The 19,443-nt window shown below is 33.7% G+C and overlaps 1 protein-coding gene across 2 annotated transcripts in view; it reads left to right on the forward strand.

Annotated features, from left to right (window-relative positions):
* Positions 1-19,116, forward strand: part of LOC124369465 — a 30,918-nt gene extending 11,802 nt beyond the window's left edge. For both annotated transcript variants that reach the window (XM_046827474.1, XM_046827475.1), the window contains 5 exons: positions 90-211; positions 7,078-7,203; positions 10,513-10,697; positions 10,921-11,008; positions 18,681-19,116. In XM_046827474.1, coding sequence (XP_046683430.1) covers positions 90-211; positions 7,078-7,203; positions 10,513-10,697; positions 10,921-11,002 — 515 coding nt within the window. In that variant the 3' untranslated portion in view covers positions 11,003-11,008; positions 18,681-19,116. The remainder of the gene's footprint in view (positions 1-89; positions 212-7,077; positions 7,204-10,512; positions 10,698-10,920; positions 11,009-18,680) is intronic.
* The last annotated feature ends 327 nt before the right edge of the window (positions 19,117-19,443 follow it).

Genomic DNA, 19,443 nt, shown 5'->3' on the forward strand with positions numbered 1-19,443 from the left:
ATATGTAGTTAATAAATTTATATAAGTAGTTCTGGTATGATAGGGTATGACAGTGCTATCTTGATATCCACAGAATGTTTATGTTCTAGATTCGCAGAAATTTCAAGTAGCTGCCAAACACCTTAAAAGATACTGTAATCTCTTATCTTCAGGGATTCTAGACATTTCCTATCTGTCAAGTGTCCTGCCTCATTTTTCATTGTATTTAAAGGTATGCAAAATGTTTTTCAATGATTTAAGCATCCAAAAAGTAAAGGAAAAAACACTTAGGTCATACAGTAAACTTCTTTTAATCCAGCACAATTAGGGCTTGAGGCATGCCGAATTATCAAATATACCGGATTATTGGATGTAGATCAGATAAATAATGTAGACATAATAAAAAACACGTTTGATTATTCAAATGTAACCTTCAGGTAGTCCTCATTATATGTAGATCTATAAGTGCAATTTTTTTAATGGTCAATTTACCGTGCATAGTCTACGCATCACAACAATTGGGCGGAACACAGGGTACATTCATTACGGTTCATCACAACCCAGTATCTTACTGCCACTGCCAACTTATCTCAGAAGGCAGTGGCGAAAGACGTCAGTTGTTTAGAGTCGTCCTTCCACCACAAACCTGTGCTGAGCACATTAGCTTGGAAAATGATTTACTATAACTAGACTTAATTGAGTTGAAATGAAAGTGCACCTGTTTACACAGGCTGACGGCCATGGTCAGTCACGTGAATCGATATCACCCGAAGTTAGCCAAACATGACACCTAGTCTCTTTTCTACGCCTGCCTAAACGCTGTGTCCACCACAAACGGAAAAAACATCAATACGTATTAACTATTGATGTATTGTGTTGTTCAAGAGAATTTTACTTTTAATTTTACATGCCAGATTACCAAGCTTGCCTAACTGTAGGATGCCGGATTAATGGAATTTTACTGTACTATAACGATTTTAAAATCACTTGGATGGGATCAGATCATAAAATGTTGGATCTGTTAGTCAGATCTGTTTTTGATCCAACCAGCAGTACAAGTATCCACTATCAGAACATTTTATAAATGTTTCATTTATAGTAAACTAATCAATGGTTACTTAAAATAATACATTAAGTAATAGTAATATACGGCTACTAGAAATTTTATTTAAGTATTGGCCTAAATCAATAGTACATGTTAAATTAAACAGATGAAGCACTGCTTCTTTAGTGTAAACTCACTGTTTAATAAAGTTTATATATGGGTTTGTCAAGTACAAGTACTTTTATATGTTAATGAAAATACTTTGCTTATGAAAATAATTCAAACATCTCTTTTATCTTTGAAATTCACAGTATAAAGCTGCTATTATAATTAAAACCAATATTAAAATGTGTCAACGTTGTGACATCACATTCAGTTATAATTTTGTTTATATTGTATAATGTTGAACATGATACTTAAAGTTTATTAATAAACTAAAACGGTTATGAGTAGTCATGAGTTGTACTTACCAAAAGAATAATACAACGTAATACGAGGCATGTTTTTAAAGTAAGTACTGTTTTGATATTAAAAAAATCAACAAGTAAATTTTTTAAACAAAACTTTATTTACCTGAAAGAGCATTCTTTTCTCTACTTCTCTACATAATTTCCATTATTATTAAGGCACTTGTCGTATCTTGGGACCAGCTTTTGTATGCCGTTGTCAAAGAAGCTTGCCGCCAGACTGGACAACCACTGTTGCACAGACGTTTTTACTTCTTCATCATTGGAATGATGCTTCCCCGCCAAATGCGTCTTCAAGTGCAGAAACAAATTGTAGTCGCTAGGCGCTAGATCGGGACTGTATGGAGGATGGTCCAATTGTTCCCAGCTAAATGAAGTGATGAGCTCTTGCGTTCGATTTGCTGAATGTGGACGAACATTATCGTGGAGCAAAACGACGCCTGCACTCAGCATGCCACGCCTTTTGTTTTGAATTGCGCTGTGCAGTTTTTATAAAGTTTCACAGTACGCGGCTGCATTAATCGTTTCACCACGAGGCAGAAAATTGACCAACAACACACCCTGTCTGTTCCAAAAGACAGTGCACATGATTTTCTGGGCAGAAATTGTTTGCTTGAATTTGACTTTCCTACGGGACGTTAAATGCCGCCATTCCATTGACTCGTTTTGATTCTGGTGTAAAGTAGGCTACCCACGTTTCATCGCCTGTAACGATATGGCTTAAAAATTATCGCCCTCGTTACTGTAACGCTCGAGAAAGCTCAATGCACTGCCCAATCGTTTGGTTTTGTGATCATCAGTCAACATTTTCGGTACTCACCGTGAACACAGTTTCCGATAATTTAAACATTCGGACACAATTTCGTAGAGAATACTTCTTGATACAGCAGAAAATTTTTCAGCTAAGGACAAAATTGTGAACCGTCTGTTCTCTTTCACTTTACAGTCCACTTTTTGAATGAGATCGTCGGTATTGATTGAAGGTCGTCCACTTCGTTACCCATCATGAACGTTTGTGCGGCCATCTTTGAAGGCCCTAACCCATTTCCGCACCATTCCTTCACTCATAATGTTTTCACCATAAACTTCACTGATTTGACGATGAATGTCAATTGCTTTTAAGCCTTTAGCACAGAGAAAAAGAATCACAGCACGCACTTCACAGTCGGTGGGATTCTCGGTAGTCGGCGGCATTTTAAAATCACATAAACAAACGATGACTCGATCAAACGGCGTCGTAATGGCGTCTGTGGCTTCCCAACTGATGTAGCTGCACTACACGCATGCACTAAACGACAACTGCAGCGCTGCGGCGGCGTAATTTTAAAACTGTACTTACTTTGAAACCATGCCTCGTATTTATTCAAATAAAATTCAAAATTATGTTTATAAATGTCGAGAGTAGCTGTTTTTAATTTAATGTATGTTTAAAACCCTTGAAATCGCAGTTAAAAATTCGTGTATTTGCAGGCCAATTTTAGGTAATTTGTTGCCTATCTGTAAAAGTTCTTTGATTAAGATAAAGAGCCATATTTGGAAAGTGAGTTCCATTTTTTTTAAACTAGCTAAACAAATTCTTTTTTAAGCTAATTTTACTTTTACTTGAAAGAGTATACCTTACACTTTTTTCTGCATACATTCTGCTAATGTTCAAATACTTCTCTATTTTCACTGTACCTTGTGACAAACAGCATTGCCAATGTAATTTTGTTTGGAACACCAGTGAGCATTTGTGGAACTCATCAGGAACACAGCTTGTGAAAACCTAAGCGGTCGGTCTGGAAAAATGTGATAGTATACAGTTTGGGAAATTTGTAGAAATTCGTGTGACCGTATCTTTATTGTGAAACATCTGTTCTTGTAGATGTTTTCATCAACTTTACTCATCAGGTCATCATTTACAACTAAAGGTCGACTCCAAGCCTCATCGTGGCCATTTGACCGATCTTCATTAAACGTTCTAACCCACCTTTACACTATTCAGGCACCCATCAAGTCTTCACTATTATTGGCTTTAACTTGACTAAGAATTTCAGCCTGTTTTACATTCCTTGTGTTTAAAATTTAATTACAGCAAGGATCTCACAGTTGGTAGAATTAGTAACTATCTTAATAACTGAATGTGCACTGCAAACTGAAAACACAATGTATAGTAATACCAATTTTGTCATTTGAAAAACAGTAAGAATTGTGTGCATGTGCAGAACACTGACTGCAGTGGCAGTACAATGGAACAGTACTTACTTTCCGTGTACACCTCGTATTTATGATGTCTTTTTCTCACAGAAAAAGTATAAAAAGTTATCACAATGTAAAGTTTTCACAACAAGTTTTTTTTTACTAAAATTAAAGGGGGAGTGTGCACTTACCAAAGGAATGGTTTTGTAAAAATAATAAACTTTCAATTTAATCAAAGGTTTGTAATTTTTATTTAGTTTCAAAATATATATAATGTTCTATATGTTTTGTTGCCAAAAAACAGTAGTAGTGCATGAACAACTGATTTTGTTACAGTTCATACGACTTTTTTCAAAAATTGAAAGTAAATTTAAAATAAGCAGTACAATTCTCTAATTGATACTAAAATGTAAAAGAACAGATTTCTAAATAGTATTACACAATTAATTAAATGTTTTTCTTACTAAAATATAGAATAATCCATAGCCTAATGTTTTTTACACTGTCCTATAAATATTTTACAAACACAGTCAATTCTTGATTATCCTGGTTATTATTATATTAGTATTATCAACGGCAAGCCTCCAACAGTTATCCCAAAAAACACGGTTAAACAAAGAGAGCCATTAACATTGTTAAATTAGTAATTTATTGCTAAATGAAATGGCTTTCAGTTAAACTTGTCTAATAAGAGCATTTGTATTGTCTATTTCGTTGGGAATAAAAAAAATTACACACTTTAATAACATGGAAATAAATAAAAAATCTCATGAATTAAATAAGCTCATCCAGTTGCCAAACAGCAATCCCCAGTCTGCACCTGTAAAGTGTAAGCCCATTGTGCAATACCACAATTATTACATTGTGGCTGCTGATGAATTAAGTACATTAATTCGAACTATTATGGATTGTATAAACATATTATAAACTATGTCTATTTATAGGGAAAGAATCTAATCACTTAATCTAAATAAATAGATTTACATACACTTTCAAATGTCAATAATTTGCAGACAGTACATAATTTGATAACATACATATTTGTATTATTTTATAACTATATTAAGGTGAAAATCTTTTGGAATTAGTCAAAATGTTCTAAATTAACAACACATAAAGAAAACATAATTGAATGCAAATAAAAAGACGATTCCGATTACATATTTACAGATACATATTACATATTTGCATAGATTATAAATATTAAATTTTACACTATATACCTAAACATTAATGTATAAACCTAAAAAATAATACACTAATCATGTCTAATTATACCCAAGTCAAGTGACAGTTCTTATTAGACATATAAAGATACATATTAAATATTACATTAAAGATGTTAAAATTTAAATATTATATTATACATTTTAAATTTTACATATTATATTATTACTTTCGTAAGTAATTTATAAGTAAAAAATAAAAATCTTTAAAGAAGTATTAAGATTTATCTTAGACCTAAGATTTAGGCTGCTTCAATTTAAAATTCACTTTACACACATGCTCATAATCAAGACAGGTAGGGCCACAGGGGCCTGCTTGCAGGGTTGCAGTGAGCAAGTGTGTGCGTGGGTGTGATAACATTGCTCCACCATTTACCTGTTCTAAACTGCGCACGCTCTATTAGTTCTATGACATTCTGTTTAGCACTGCTCGCCAGTCACTAATAGCGTGTGTTTCTAGTGTTAGCCGCTAAGTGGCATATTTGTCGAGGGATTTCAAAAGGACATAACTTATAACATTGAAAAGTTTATCTTCTCAGAAGGATCAATAATCAAGGCTTTTACTAATTTCTTGATGATTTCAAGTTTTTATTGTATTGAAAGAACAACACGTTTCCTCTTTTTCCAATGCACTACAACACTGTATAATTTATATACCTGTATACTAATAAAATTTGTAAGAAATCAAAATGAAAAGATAAATTAACAGAATGCCACACACTTAATGTACACAAGAGATCACTGATTTGGTTCAATCACCTGTGAAAGACTAACAGAAACAGTTTCGTGACAACTTAAGTTAAATAATGGGAGGAGATGAAAGATGTTTCCAGTAAATAAAGGGAGTCTAAAACTAGCCGCTTTCACAACACTTACAGTTAACAGCTAGATGGACTCACCAGCAGGCGATCTACAAATGCTGTATGGTATCTAATATTTACTATTAGTATTATAAAACTCAATGTAAATAAAACGGAAGTAAAATTGTCAAAAAAACTATGCACAACTGTTTTTAATTTGCATTAACCATACAATTGTTTTTTCTTTATTGACATCAACATTTTTACCCCACCTAATCCGCAACACTGTTGTTCCGTCTCCGGAAAATCGGGAAGTTGACTATATTTGTGATAAATCCCACAATCATTGCTAAAAACTTTCTACAATACTTAGTACCTTTTTTTACATTGATTAATTTTCTGTACATTTGTGGTCATTAAGCTTAACAGATATGAAAATTAATTACTGTCAGAACTTAAAAATATAAGTTAAAATATTGTATGATAACAATTATAGAACTAAACCACTTATATTGGCCCCAAAGAACTTCAGCAAACATTATTATACCACAATAGAACACTGACATAAAGCAAAATGCCAAAAGATTTTATTTTCATTGACAAACCATTACCAAGCTGTTTAGAAAAAAAACATCTGAAATCAGCAGCTGTTTGTGAATGCAGTGGTATGTGAATCGTGTTTTTTCTGTTGACATGTGTACCAAGATAAACTTCATACCGGGCATGTGTCAAATTGATTGTAAACTGGCTATGCCATTATAGGAACAATAAAATTAACCGACTATCAGGCGATTGCCACTTGTATGGTTTTCAGGACAATTTAAATTTAGACTAGAAGCTTGCTTAATTGTAAGTCTGTTTACTATTGTCGTTGTTATCAGTTTAACTTTGTAATGTTGACTTTCTCATGATTGATTTTAGTCGTAGTTTATTATTTATTATTATGTAAACATTGATATTGAATCAAACAATTCCTTTAATCAAACGCTAGCTTTTACTATATATTGGGTATAACAATACCCAAATTTTTTTGATATATAAGCAGAAATAGGAAAATATTTGTTGAGGAGAAAGAAAGACAAATAACTCTGTTTCTTTAACACTGAATTATAGCCTAGGTGAGCTTCTTTTCCAGGAAGCAATAGATCCAGGTCAGGCCGTAAGAGGTCAAGTAAGCTTATTTGTTTCTTTTGTAACTTGAGTGCTAATAAATGTGGAGCAGATAAGCTGCTCTTCAAGTGAGCTTACTTTTTTTCTTCGTTTAGTTTGTAAATTTTTCTTCAATATTCTCTGATGTTTTTTGTTATTCAAGCAAAGAGAAACATTTTATTGAATATCTTCAAATATTAAAGTATGGTAACATATTTTTGTGTTCATTACAGGATGGGAACTATAATGTTGTTTTAAGGAAGTTAATTGAAGAACTGTCATCGAATGCTTCCTTACCTACTATTCTTGTTTATTCACTGGCAAACATAAATATACATCAAGGACAAAGTCCTTGTAAGGTGAGTTGGAACAAGATTAAGACATTAAGTAACATAAAAGTCTATAAATTTAGGCAGTACTAGTGTAGTTATCCGGATGTAGTTTAGGCGGATTTAAAACCAATTATCAAAGGTGTGTACATTCTTTTAACTTGTACAACTTTTATTATCTGAACTGACTTCACACAGAGTCTCCACCTGACTTTGAAAACCATGAATATTGTTAAAATAAATATTTTTTATTATATTATAAAATGTTCTGCAAATGAAACATACAGTAGAACCCCTCATATCCGGCCACCACGGGACCGAGCCCCTGGCCGGATAACGATTCGGCCGGATAAACCAACCCACAGTACACAGCACTTGACGAAACAAAACAATTGTACTGTACTGTACTAACCGCACTGGAAATAATCAACGAACTGTTTACAGGTTAAACCTATTAGCTCAACTGAGGACAACACAGGAAAATGTAAACAAATAGATACACCAAAATAACGCAAGAGTCGTGGGAGACTAGTGCGTGCAACTGCGCGTCTGCAAGCCGTGGTAAATAAATTTCGATATTGGCTTCCGGGAAGTGGCCGGATAAACCGAGGTGCGGTAAAACCGAGGCCGGATATGAGGGGTTCTACTGTATTATTAAAAATTGATGAAATAAAACCCATTAGATACTTTTTTAACCTTTTGACTGATTGTACAGCCGACTGAGCTAGTTGCGCTGAGACAAACTTGGTCAGACAGCGCGGTGCCGTGATCATTTCATTCATCTTTGGTAACCATGTATGTTGTATATAACTATTTTATTGCTGTTGTTAATTATTCTAGTGTATTTAGATTTCACCCCTAAAAAATATCTTTGAAAGTGTATTGGTCTATTTTAACCAGGATATAAATAAGGCAGTTTATTCCACAGTTCTTTTATGATAGGACACTATTAGAATACAATCCTAGAAGTTTTTAGTTCATTATATTTTGAAAAACGTTGAACAGCACATAAAGCAACGTCGCAACTCCCACACGTGTAGCGGAATTCATGTCTCTTTTTTTCTGCCAATCCCTCCCCCTCCTACCAGCTCCCCCACACCACACAAGATCTCACTCCAACTCTTGGAAAATTAAAATACACATCAGACAGCTGATTAGTATGCAAGATAGCTCACATGACTTCGTCAGAGTGCTGATAGCATTGAGCGAGAATACTCTACATCAGTAATGATGGTAAGTGCTCTGCTTGCGAGTATACTCATCTACAGCAGTCAAAGGGTTAACTAAGAAACAGCAAAGGTTACTCATCATCAAGCATTATTGCTGCTTCACCTAATATTTCACCCACCTCACGTCATTGTAAAAACCAAACCCAAATATGGCAGGGAGCACTTAAATAACTTTTTACAGTATAACTTGTCCTTGTGATAAGGAATACATAGATAAGGCAAAAATGCAACTAAATGTGAGGGTTAAGAACATAAAGACAATACGACAAAAGGGTTAGTGGAAAAGTCTAAGTTGCTCAACATTGTTATGAAAATCATTATCAGAAGTGGGATTCTGACATAATACACCATGAAAAGAATTTATTCAAAAGCCAAGTAATTGAGGTTTAAAACTGAATTTCTTCAGAATGATTTGTGAAGGAATGAGTAAGCAAACCACCTCTAATGCCTACATCTCTTTAACCCTTTGCACGCCAACGTACCTATATTACGGCCGTCGGCTACTCAACTGAAAATCACCAACGGCCGTAATATAGGTACGTTACGTTTTTTCGCCTGTAATTTTCTTATAGTTCATCTGATTGCCGTGAAATTTTGACTAATCGATAGTAGATTAGTTGCTTTGAAACCACAAAGTTGTTTATTCCTTTATGAACTGTTTGTTTGGTCGTATTTGAGCTTCGCAGCTGTTGGATTGTTTGGTTGAGAGTGAGGTTACGTTCGTGTTGCTGTGCGTTGTTTACGTTTGTATTTCTCTCATTACTTTTGTTGCTAGGGCATTTTTATTATGCCCCTTTTATTAGATTTATTGGTACTTTGGGATTATATCGACCACACTCGTACCTTATTGGTACTTTGGAATTATACCGACCACACCCAGACATGAATCGTTATTTGACATTTTGCTTCTACTGATTACTAGATTAGCGTAGAACAATATTTCGTCAGTATAAAACAGTAATTGTCTTATCGCAAACCACTCCCCATCCTCAGACTGAGGTCAAAGTCGAGCGGTCTAGTAGATAACGTGATTGCTGAGTCTCGCCGCCCGTTCAGCTGGTGCGTCTCTTTGTTGTACTTCCGTGTTTTACCCCTACATTTCTCCAAACACAAAAATTCAACAAACACAAACATTACCAAACAAAAACTAAACTCTTTATTGAAAACAAAACACACAAAACTTGTTTTTATTCTTGATCACACTCTGCTACCCAAAATGCGAGTGCCTCCGATCGAAGGTGCTGACGAACCCCGCGCTGATGTCAACGAAAGAAAAACATCCCTCGAGATAGTACCTATCAGTAAAATATCAAATTCTAGAGGGGCTGATCAGAAATATAAATTGAATGTTAATGGAAAGGCAATTATGTACCATGCAAAAAACTTAAATAATCATGCCACGCGGCCTGCCGTAATCGGGATTCTCGAGAAAGATAAGATAACAGCGACAACAATACCGATCACAATACCTCGAAATGCTTGTTGATTGATGGAATGTTAGTTCTGTTACTCAACTACATCGTTTTATAACGTTCTAAGCTTATTGAAAAAAGTTTAAGCGTTGGGAGCCGGAATCTGACCCCATTAACAATAATTGATAATCGTTGTAAGTTTGTAATTTTGTAATTAAAGAGTTGTTTTTTCGTTGTATCATGTTTGTGTCTATAAATTTATATTTTTGTGTTCTTCATACTGCTTTGGTCAGTATAATCCCAAAGTACCGATTTATTTTAGTATAGTGCAAATATTGATTTGTGAATATAGTGTAACATTACATACAACGTCCATGCAACTTACAAAAACTGTGCCCGTGTCACATTTATTGAAGAAAATCACAACTGGACTTCTATATAAAATAGGCTTTTGAAATTTTTGAAAAACTTGCAAAACTGCTGAAAATGCCCTTGGCGTTTCTGGGTAGTACTTTTGGAAAATAGGCTGGCGTGCAAAGGGTTAAAGGACAATTTGTATATAATTTTCTAAAAGCTTAAATATTTGAATTTATAATGTGAATTTTAAATCTTAAAATAGAGCTTATTTAATATAGTACTAATCCATACACGCATATGATAATAATGTTATATTGTGAGAAAATGGTATCCATTTTCAGATGATAGCTGAAGGATTAGCCCATGTTCTCTTTTCCCAACTGAAGGAGGAGGACAAGCTGAGAAATCTGAACTGGGACATTCTGTATGCAGGTTCATCCTACATCCTAAAAAACGAAGAATTCAGTCTCCTACAACCACTATCCTGTTTTGTTAAATTCATTACAAAAGATGAAGCGATAAAAGTGTAAGTTGTATAAGTGTATAAAATGGTTTATTATCATTAATACATAATAAACTCTGATATAGTGTCTCTAAATTTAATTTATATTTTTATATTCATCTTATCACATTTGCATCTACAAATTTTTCACTTGCTTTATCATTGATTGGGGTTCTTTCATTATTTATATAACTCAATGATTGGAAGTAAAAAAGTAGTAGACTGGTTAATGATCTTTATGTTTCAGTAAAGCTCAGATTGTTCCTCTGTTCTCCGGAGTCTCCAACAACACTGAGGTGCAACAGTACTTGAATTCTTTTCCAGTGTAGTGCAAGGTACTTTTTACATTTTTATGTTGTCTTACCAGTAATAGATTATTACATTCTTACAAGTCAAGTTTTAACAACATTAGATTTTAATGTATTGAAGTATTTTCACAGACTAATAGTTAAATGTTAAAAAAGACAGAAACACTAAATTTCAAGACCCACAATTTAATCTCTTTTTAGATAGTTAACCCTCCATCGGGCGCTACACGGAGTTTTCCTCCGTGTATTTTTTATTATTAAAAATAGTACTACTTTTCTGATGTTGGCAGTCGTGTCCCGCAGTGTACTTCACGAGCATCTTTCGGGGAAGCAAAACAATAGCCTCCCGCTTATCTTTGTCAAAATCTGTCAGTATGAGGTCTACTTCCGTGCGAGACTGGACGATTCTTCCGTGAGCGCCCGATGTCGTGTTTGTAGTCCTTGGACGAAATCTCCGTGAGCGCCTTATGGTGTTTAGTTTTTATGGAGTAATAATCCGTGTGCGCCTAAATATCTGACCTGTGATGGTTTCTTTTTAAGTTTTACAATATATTTTATTTGAATTTTGTGAAATGGAGAATGAAGACGAGAGACTTGTCAGTACAGGTCCCGTGTGCTAGGGAACATTTCAGTACTGTTTATGGAGTGAACATTGTCGTTATAAGAACCAGAAGGAAAATGTTTTGAAACTTTGTGTAGTGTTAAAAAATTTTTAGTAAAGAATAAATTTTGATTTTAGAATAATAATTGACATTACAATTGTATAATATCTCAAGAATTGAAGAAAGTTGTTTTTGGAAGAAGTTAAAAACTAAGTTAATTTCCATATATTATTACAGAAGGTATAACACATTTAACATAACATTTTTACAATTAATTTCATTATTCCTTAAAATAAATCATGTTGTTACTATACAATAACATTTTTTTAAATTTCGAAATTCTTATTTGGAAAATTCATTACATAAGAGAGTAATTTTTATTTAAATTCTAAAAATGAATATATTACATTGTAATTAAATCAGTGTGAATATTTAAACAAATAAAAACAGTTTAAACGACTATAATATCCATTATTAACTAACCTGGAGGAAACCTCCGTGAGCGCCTGATGGTGTTTCTAATTTTAAGCGCCCGATGGAGGGTTAAATAAAATAAGACAGAAATCACACAAGATAAGGTAAACCACTTTTCGGCTGTAAAGCTTTCAACCCCTTCTCACATCTGCACACTGTTCCATTTTCAATAAGCACTTGCCAAAAGAGCCAAGGTACTATTGATGCATGTTGCAAGTGTTAAACTATTGTCAAGTTATGCAAAGGGGTAAACTGCTTTGACGTTTAATGTCTTATTACTAATATATTAATTCTAAAAACTCAAAACAGTTAAATTACAATTACAAAGAAAACCAAACTTTATGTCCAAGTAATCGAGGAAGTAGTTGTGCTTTGCACCAACTTTGAGTTGTATGACAAGATGCAGAGATTGGGAATTAGGTGTTCTCTGATGTCTGTTTTAGCTAATATTTTTGTCAAAGAGTTAAAGCAAAAAGGCACAGTTCTCTGTTTAAATCAAAGATTTTGAGGAGACCATTGGATGGAATGTTTGTTATCAACTTGTTAAACTTGATAAAAAATGACCAAGTCACAATCCAACAGATATTCCACATCATACAGCATTGGCACACAGCTGCTTGGCCACCTGTAACTAGACAACCAGACCACTGACCCCAGACACTGTGTCAGCATCGTCAGCGCTGACCTACAGCAACATATCCAGCTGCTGTACTACTCGTGCTACTGATACTGCACTTGATTGCCATTTAATTAAGAACAGTTATATAAATTGACAGATGTATTCTTTCATTATCTGACATAGGAGTTGGCTTGCTCATCTAAACATCATATAAAACATCTTCATTATTGACAACTATTGGCAATTTCATATGTAATCTCTCTTTTATTATACTGAACACTGATTAACTTAAAGTACCTATTTATTTAATTAATTATATACCAATAACCACTTCCAATTCACTAAATGGACAGCAAAAAAGCAAATCTAAATACCCGTGTGGCAGTTGTGGCATTGGAGTTAAATATTCTGCTATCTTCTGCACAGCCACTTGCAGGCTATGGTTCAGTGTAGGTTGTGTTAACATCTCTTGACAGACAACTAAAAAATTGACCCCAGCAGATACTAACTCTTGGACCTGCAACAACTGTAAAGCAATGGTGGACAAATCCCCAAGACCTAATCATTACTACCTGAATTCTTTGCTCTCTAACCCCAAACCTGCCAACCAAAGACTAGCTTTCCCAATATCACTCAACAGCTCTGACACCATTCAAGAACTTCAAAATAGTCTCATTGAAAATAACTATTTAGACAACTCAGATAGTCAAGAGGAGGAATTAGAAATGGCTACCAAGATAGGATCAGCTCTAGTAGAAGAAAACAAGTTTTTAAAAGAAGAAACACTCAGGCTAAAAAACAAAGCATTATGAAGTAAAAGTGGGGAAATCGAAACTCAGAAAAACAGCAGATAGAGACACAAAAACTACCCCAGGAATCAGCCAAACCTGTAGACAAAAACTGAAGAAAACTAACACATCACTGGTTAGGAACAAAACCAATTAATTTAGCATCTCTTTACAGGCTGCTAAATATGCTGCGGGTAACTATACCTCTCAAAGTAAAGAGTCAATCAAAATTTCCTGAACAAGCCAACCACAGTACACATGACATGGCCTCTGCTACTTCACCAGCTACATCAGTGACCATGCCCCTTACCGTACTAGACCACTACCAAACAACAGCTGAGGCAGAAATACATCAGTCTGACCCTTTTTTAGACTATGTAAGCTCAATAAACCACCATCCATAACAAAACTCAAAGCAAAATCAGGACTACTTTTCTTCCACAAAATTATGGACAGAATGGCAAGCAAAATTGAGTGGCTAGAACACCTGCTGCACAATACAAATCCAGATTTTATAATACTAACAGAATATGGTCTAAAAAGGGCACAATAGATCAAGCCAGAATAGCTGACTATAAACTAATCAGTGCTTATGGCAGAAGTGAACACATTAAAGGAGGAGTCTCTCTATATAAACAAAAAACAAGTTTCCCATAAAACCGAAAGCTTAGGGTTACAACAATATAGTATTGAAATGACCTGTGAAGTATCAGCTATAAAAATCAGAATGGCTAAGAAAAAGTGCTTATACTTTCTTGGAGTATACCAACCATCAGGATCAAATTTTGACACTGTACGTCAATCTCTGTCTGAAGTTCTGGACAAACTACCGCTGTGTGCTAAAAAAACTTGTTATGGGGATATATAATCTTAATGAGATATCAAGAGAACACAGTGCATTCAACGAACTACTAAGGGTTCTATGATATAACATACATAGATTAGACCTCACACCTACCAGAATCACCGAAATCTCTATATCCTCAATAGACAGTATGCTCAGATCTGGATCAAGACATGATAAGTGTAGAAATGACTAACACTGGGCGATCAGACCACACAGACAATACTATACACTTGACATGCCAAAAGCGACCAGAGAAAACATATGTAATTCACAAAGAAGTCTTAAACATATTAATCTTAACTTCAAGAACCAACTCGCCATGGAAACTTGGGACTCCGTCATTAATTCAAATGAGGTAGATGAAGCATATTTCCACTTTGGCACACCTCTCCAGTTTGCACTTGACTGGACATGCTCCAAGGTAAGATCTCTTGCTAAGCAAAAAAAGGGGAAAATTATGACTTACACTAGAGAAATGTCTATCCTTTAAGATGAATTCCTGAAAACACAAGATAAGTTGTCCATATCTGGAACTGCAGATGACAAACGGGCTGCCAAAGAACTTATGAAAACATATGACCAAAAACTTAAACAGTCAAGACAGGAGGCTAACGTTACATACATACACCAATCAGATAATAAACCCAAAGCTATCTGGAACACCATAAAAAACGAGAGGCAAAGGAAGATAGGCTCTGAAACTACTAAAATAGAAATATGTCATGACGGAGAACTGTTGACAGATATTGGAAGAATAGCTAATTGTTTTAACAAGTATTTTGCAAACATAGCTGAAGAAATGCTTAAAATAAATAACAAACAATGATTCAGCCCCAGCAACAACATGTACAAGCAGTTCTAAGAGAAACTCTAACAACTTTTGAAACAACTACAGCTGATGAAATGTACAAATTTGTAAGGTCTCTAAGGAGCTCATCTTCTTCTGGAATAGATTAATGATCAACAAAGATCCTCAAATGTTGTGCTCATCAACTTATAAAACCCCCTGTAAAAATTACAAATTTGTCCATTCAGACAGGCATTTTCCCATCCAAATTCAAAATAGCCGAAATCTATCCAAAATATAAACAAGGTGATCCTCAAAACATTGCCAATCTCTCTTATCCTATCAGTCTCAAAACTTATTGAAAAAGTAATTCTTATTAGAATTTTAAAGTATCTAAGAGAGAACCAAATATTAACTGACAAGCAGCATGGATGCATCTCTGGAAAATCTACCACAACTGCAATTATCGACCTAGCTGAATATATAATTGACAATATCGAGATCAGCAACACCATCACCAGCTTATACCTTGATCTCAGTAAAGCCTATGATTGCCTTGGACATAAACTCATAATGACTAAACTTCAAGACGTTGGTATCTGACAAACAGCACTCAATTGGTTTAAAAGCTATCTCAAAGGACAAAAGAAAATAAACCCACAATACAAAAAACCAATTAACCCCAAACCAGCTATAATAACAGAGCTGTGTTATTTTATGCAATTTCCTTTGCATGGTAAAGTTAATGGTGGTTTGAACTGAAGGAAACAACCAATGGATACACACACACACACACACAATCAGTATAATCTCACCCCCTACCAGCAAGAAGAGAAGTTCCACAAGGCTCGGTCCTTGGACCAGTTTTGTTTATTTTATTTATAAATGACTTTCCAGCCCACTTGAGAGAATATTGTCAAATGATGAATGAGAGCTGCCTTTTATTCATGTTTTGTATTGTTGGCTATTTGCTGAGAATCTCAATGTGGCCGTGTCTTGTCACAGTAAACCCGTTCTAAATCAGCAATTTATTATTCTATTTAAATAATTTTAGTGTCATTAGATTTGTGATAAAATCCACTAAAAACTGTTATTCTTGCAATTCTTGAGAAAAAATGCTATTTTTTAAGATATTCAAAGTTAAAAAGTTTTAATGGTTGCTATTTTGAAAATACTAAAGATAATTTCATTATATTCTTTTCAGTAACTGGCCTTGTTATCATGAATATTATAAATTTATTAATTACTTTTAAAGATATTAATTTTTTTTTAAATAAAAAACACATACAGACAGACAGTAGGGAACTAAGCATAGGAGACCCATGCTCATATCGTAAAATATGTTTGTCTTGACTTGAGCAATAATGTTGTATACCTTTGTCCAGAGTTATGGGACACCCTGTAACTCTTGAGCTGCTGGTAGTTGTGACTTTTATAAAGTTCCTCAAGTCTGATATTAGAAGTGATTAAAGTTTCTCCCCATCTAGTATCATAATCATGAAGAGTACAGTGAGTCTCAAATGTGCTTCGGTTTTCTTTTACATAGACTACATTTTCAAAAATATAAATACAGGCCAGAGTCAAAATCTGGAACCTAGCAAACGGGATGTTTACAAACCCAGATAGTCCAGCAGTTATTCTAATGGCTTTTTATTGGCAAACAAAGACTTTATGTAGCACTTGAATTTCCCCAAAGACGAATCCATAACACAGATGGCTATGGAATAAAACCATAATATGTCAATATAAGTGTATCAAAGTTGACACAAAACTTTGAGCTTTCTTAGCAGAAATGTCACCATTGACAGCTTTTTACAGATTTAAGCAAGCATCCATTCTCGTTATTTTTTTATTGCTTAATGCAAATATTATATTCTCTGTTTTACCCTCATTAATTAATAATTTTTTGCAGATTACTAATATTTTGCTAATTCTAATGATGTTAGTTGTGCCATAACGTTAGGAATGTTAACACCTGTACTAATCATAATGGTATAGTCAGCATATAATATAGACAGAGAAGGTACACTAAAGTCATTAACATAAACTAGAAAAAAAGGTGTCAAAATAGAGCCCTCAGGAACCCCTGCAGTAACATAAGATAACCAGACTCAATATTATTAACTTAACCACCTGCTTTCTATTGGAAAGGTACGTTTTAAACCATTGTAAACTCCTTGCCTCTAATACCATAATATTCTAACATTTTTCCAATATACTGTGGTTAAAATTGTCATAAACCTTGCTTCAATCTATTAAACTACTTCCTATTTCTAACTTAACTCCAAAACCCTTTAAATTAAATCAACAACAGTTTCAACAGCTATTGTAGCAGAACGTTTAGGCCTAAACCCAAATTAAAAATTATATAACAATTTTCTATATACTAAGTAATTAAATAACTGAGTTAGCAAACAGGATTCAGCATTTTTATAAAAAATAAATTCCTAGGTACGCTAACAAAATAACTGTTTAAACTGTGAAAATTGTTAGAGCTATTTACACCAGACTCTTGTTTTATTATACTCCATGCCATTTTAAATGTGTTTAAGCATTAAACGTGAGAGAATTGTTTTGCTTTTGACTCAGGTGTAAACCACTTTTTTAAACATTTATGGTTAGATTTATTTTTGCTGTTATTGATTTTTTCCTGGGACAATGGCGGTTAAACAGTGGCAGTCTTATCAACATCATCCGGCTCATAAAATTTAGTCCAGTCAAAATTATTTTTAAAGATTTTCTTACACATTATTTTAAAGGATTGATAACCTTTCATTAGACGCTAACATTTTACTTTATGTTTGCTGAATTTTAACAAAAATCTTTTTCAAAACTAAATGTAACCAAAACACCGGCATGGTCTGATATTAAATCCTGATCAATTAATGCAGATGTAAATGATTCCTTATTAATGTTTTTATACACATTATCAAGGCAGGAAGAATTTCTTGTTGGTTGATGACTCACCCAATATAAATTTATTGATCCAAGGATATTACGGAAGTAAATTACCTCAAGCTTGTTAGGTTTCAATATGTCAACATCTAAATCACCACACAATGCAAAATATGTCTGAGGTAGTCTGGTTATTATTTCTAATATTACATTTTCTAGAATATTTATAAAAATACTAAAATAAGATGTAGGATTTCTATAAACAATTAAAATAACTAAGTTATAATCTAAAAGTAAAATTGCCAAGACTTCACAAAAATAATTAAGGCAACGCTTTGATACATCTATCAGGTCATATTTTAGGTAATTTTTATTATATAGATGTGTCTCCATGAGCAAGGAGAGGCTTTCTACAAAAGCTAGATGCTACAGTGTACCTTTCTGATACATATAAACAAATTTGCTTTTCTTTTAACCAATGTTCATCAGTAAAAACTACGTCAATATTATTGTGATCTATAATTATTTCCAGCTAACCAAGTTTAATTCTTAATGACTGAATATTTATAGTTAGTAAATTTAACTTATTGTTATTTCAATCATAGTTGGAAGGTGTTGCACCATAGGTTAATATCCGTTTCCTGGTATGAGCAATAAGCGATTTAAGCAATCTTGTTGCAATTTCAGGTACAACAGATGGTGTTCTCAAGTACTCCCTCAACATCTACTGGACTGGTGCTCGTAGATGTGGTGTGTTCTATCGCTGTGAAGACTTATTATAACATTTAAAAATATAAATAAAGCTTAATATTGTTTTCCTTTAAGCTTCAGCATAATCTCATTAGACTGGGCTTCTCAAATGTTAACATTATATATGGTTCATACTAAAAATCATGATTAAAATAACTACCTATTATAGTTAGCTAACATATAACAATATTTTTGTACAGAAATTTTAAACTTCATTATAAATTTATTTGCATATGAAATTGTACTTTTTAACATGTGGTTAGATCTTTATCACCTTAATATGTTTGGAAGAAAAGTGTTACAATGTATAGTCATTAATAAGCTTGTATTACATGCATTGTTATTTTAAAATAAAAATAATTGTACAAATCTGTAGAATTGTTTTCATACTCCCTTAAAGGGTGAGTTACGGCTGAACTAACAAATGGAATAAACCCTTTTTCCAATGCTGTTCAGAGTTTCAAGGCATTGGCAGTTTTTTTTTTAAGTAGACAGCAGAGTCAGGTTGGCTAAGCGGACATTCAGCCAAATGCCTGGTACACCACCCGTATGTTTGTTAAAAGGTACAAATTGACCGGACCCACATTTACCATAAATTATTCTGAAAAATCAGTGACCTAAAAGCTTTGTTGTTACTGAATAAACAAGACTTCATTTTCTCCAGTCTGCATGGTGTCCCAGGTAGTAAAATCACTGTCAG

The sequence above is a fragment of the Homalodisca vitripennis genome, chromosome X, assembly GCF_021130785.1.
Source record: "Homalodisca vitripennis isolate AUS2020 chromosome X, UT_GWSS_2.1, whole genome shotgun sequence".
NCBI lineage: Eukaryota > Metazoa > Arthropoda > Insecta > Hemiptera > Cicadellidae > Homalodisca > Homalodisca vitripennis.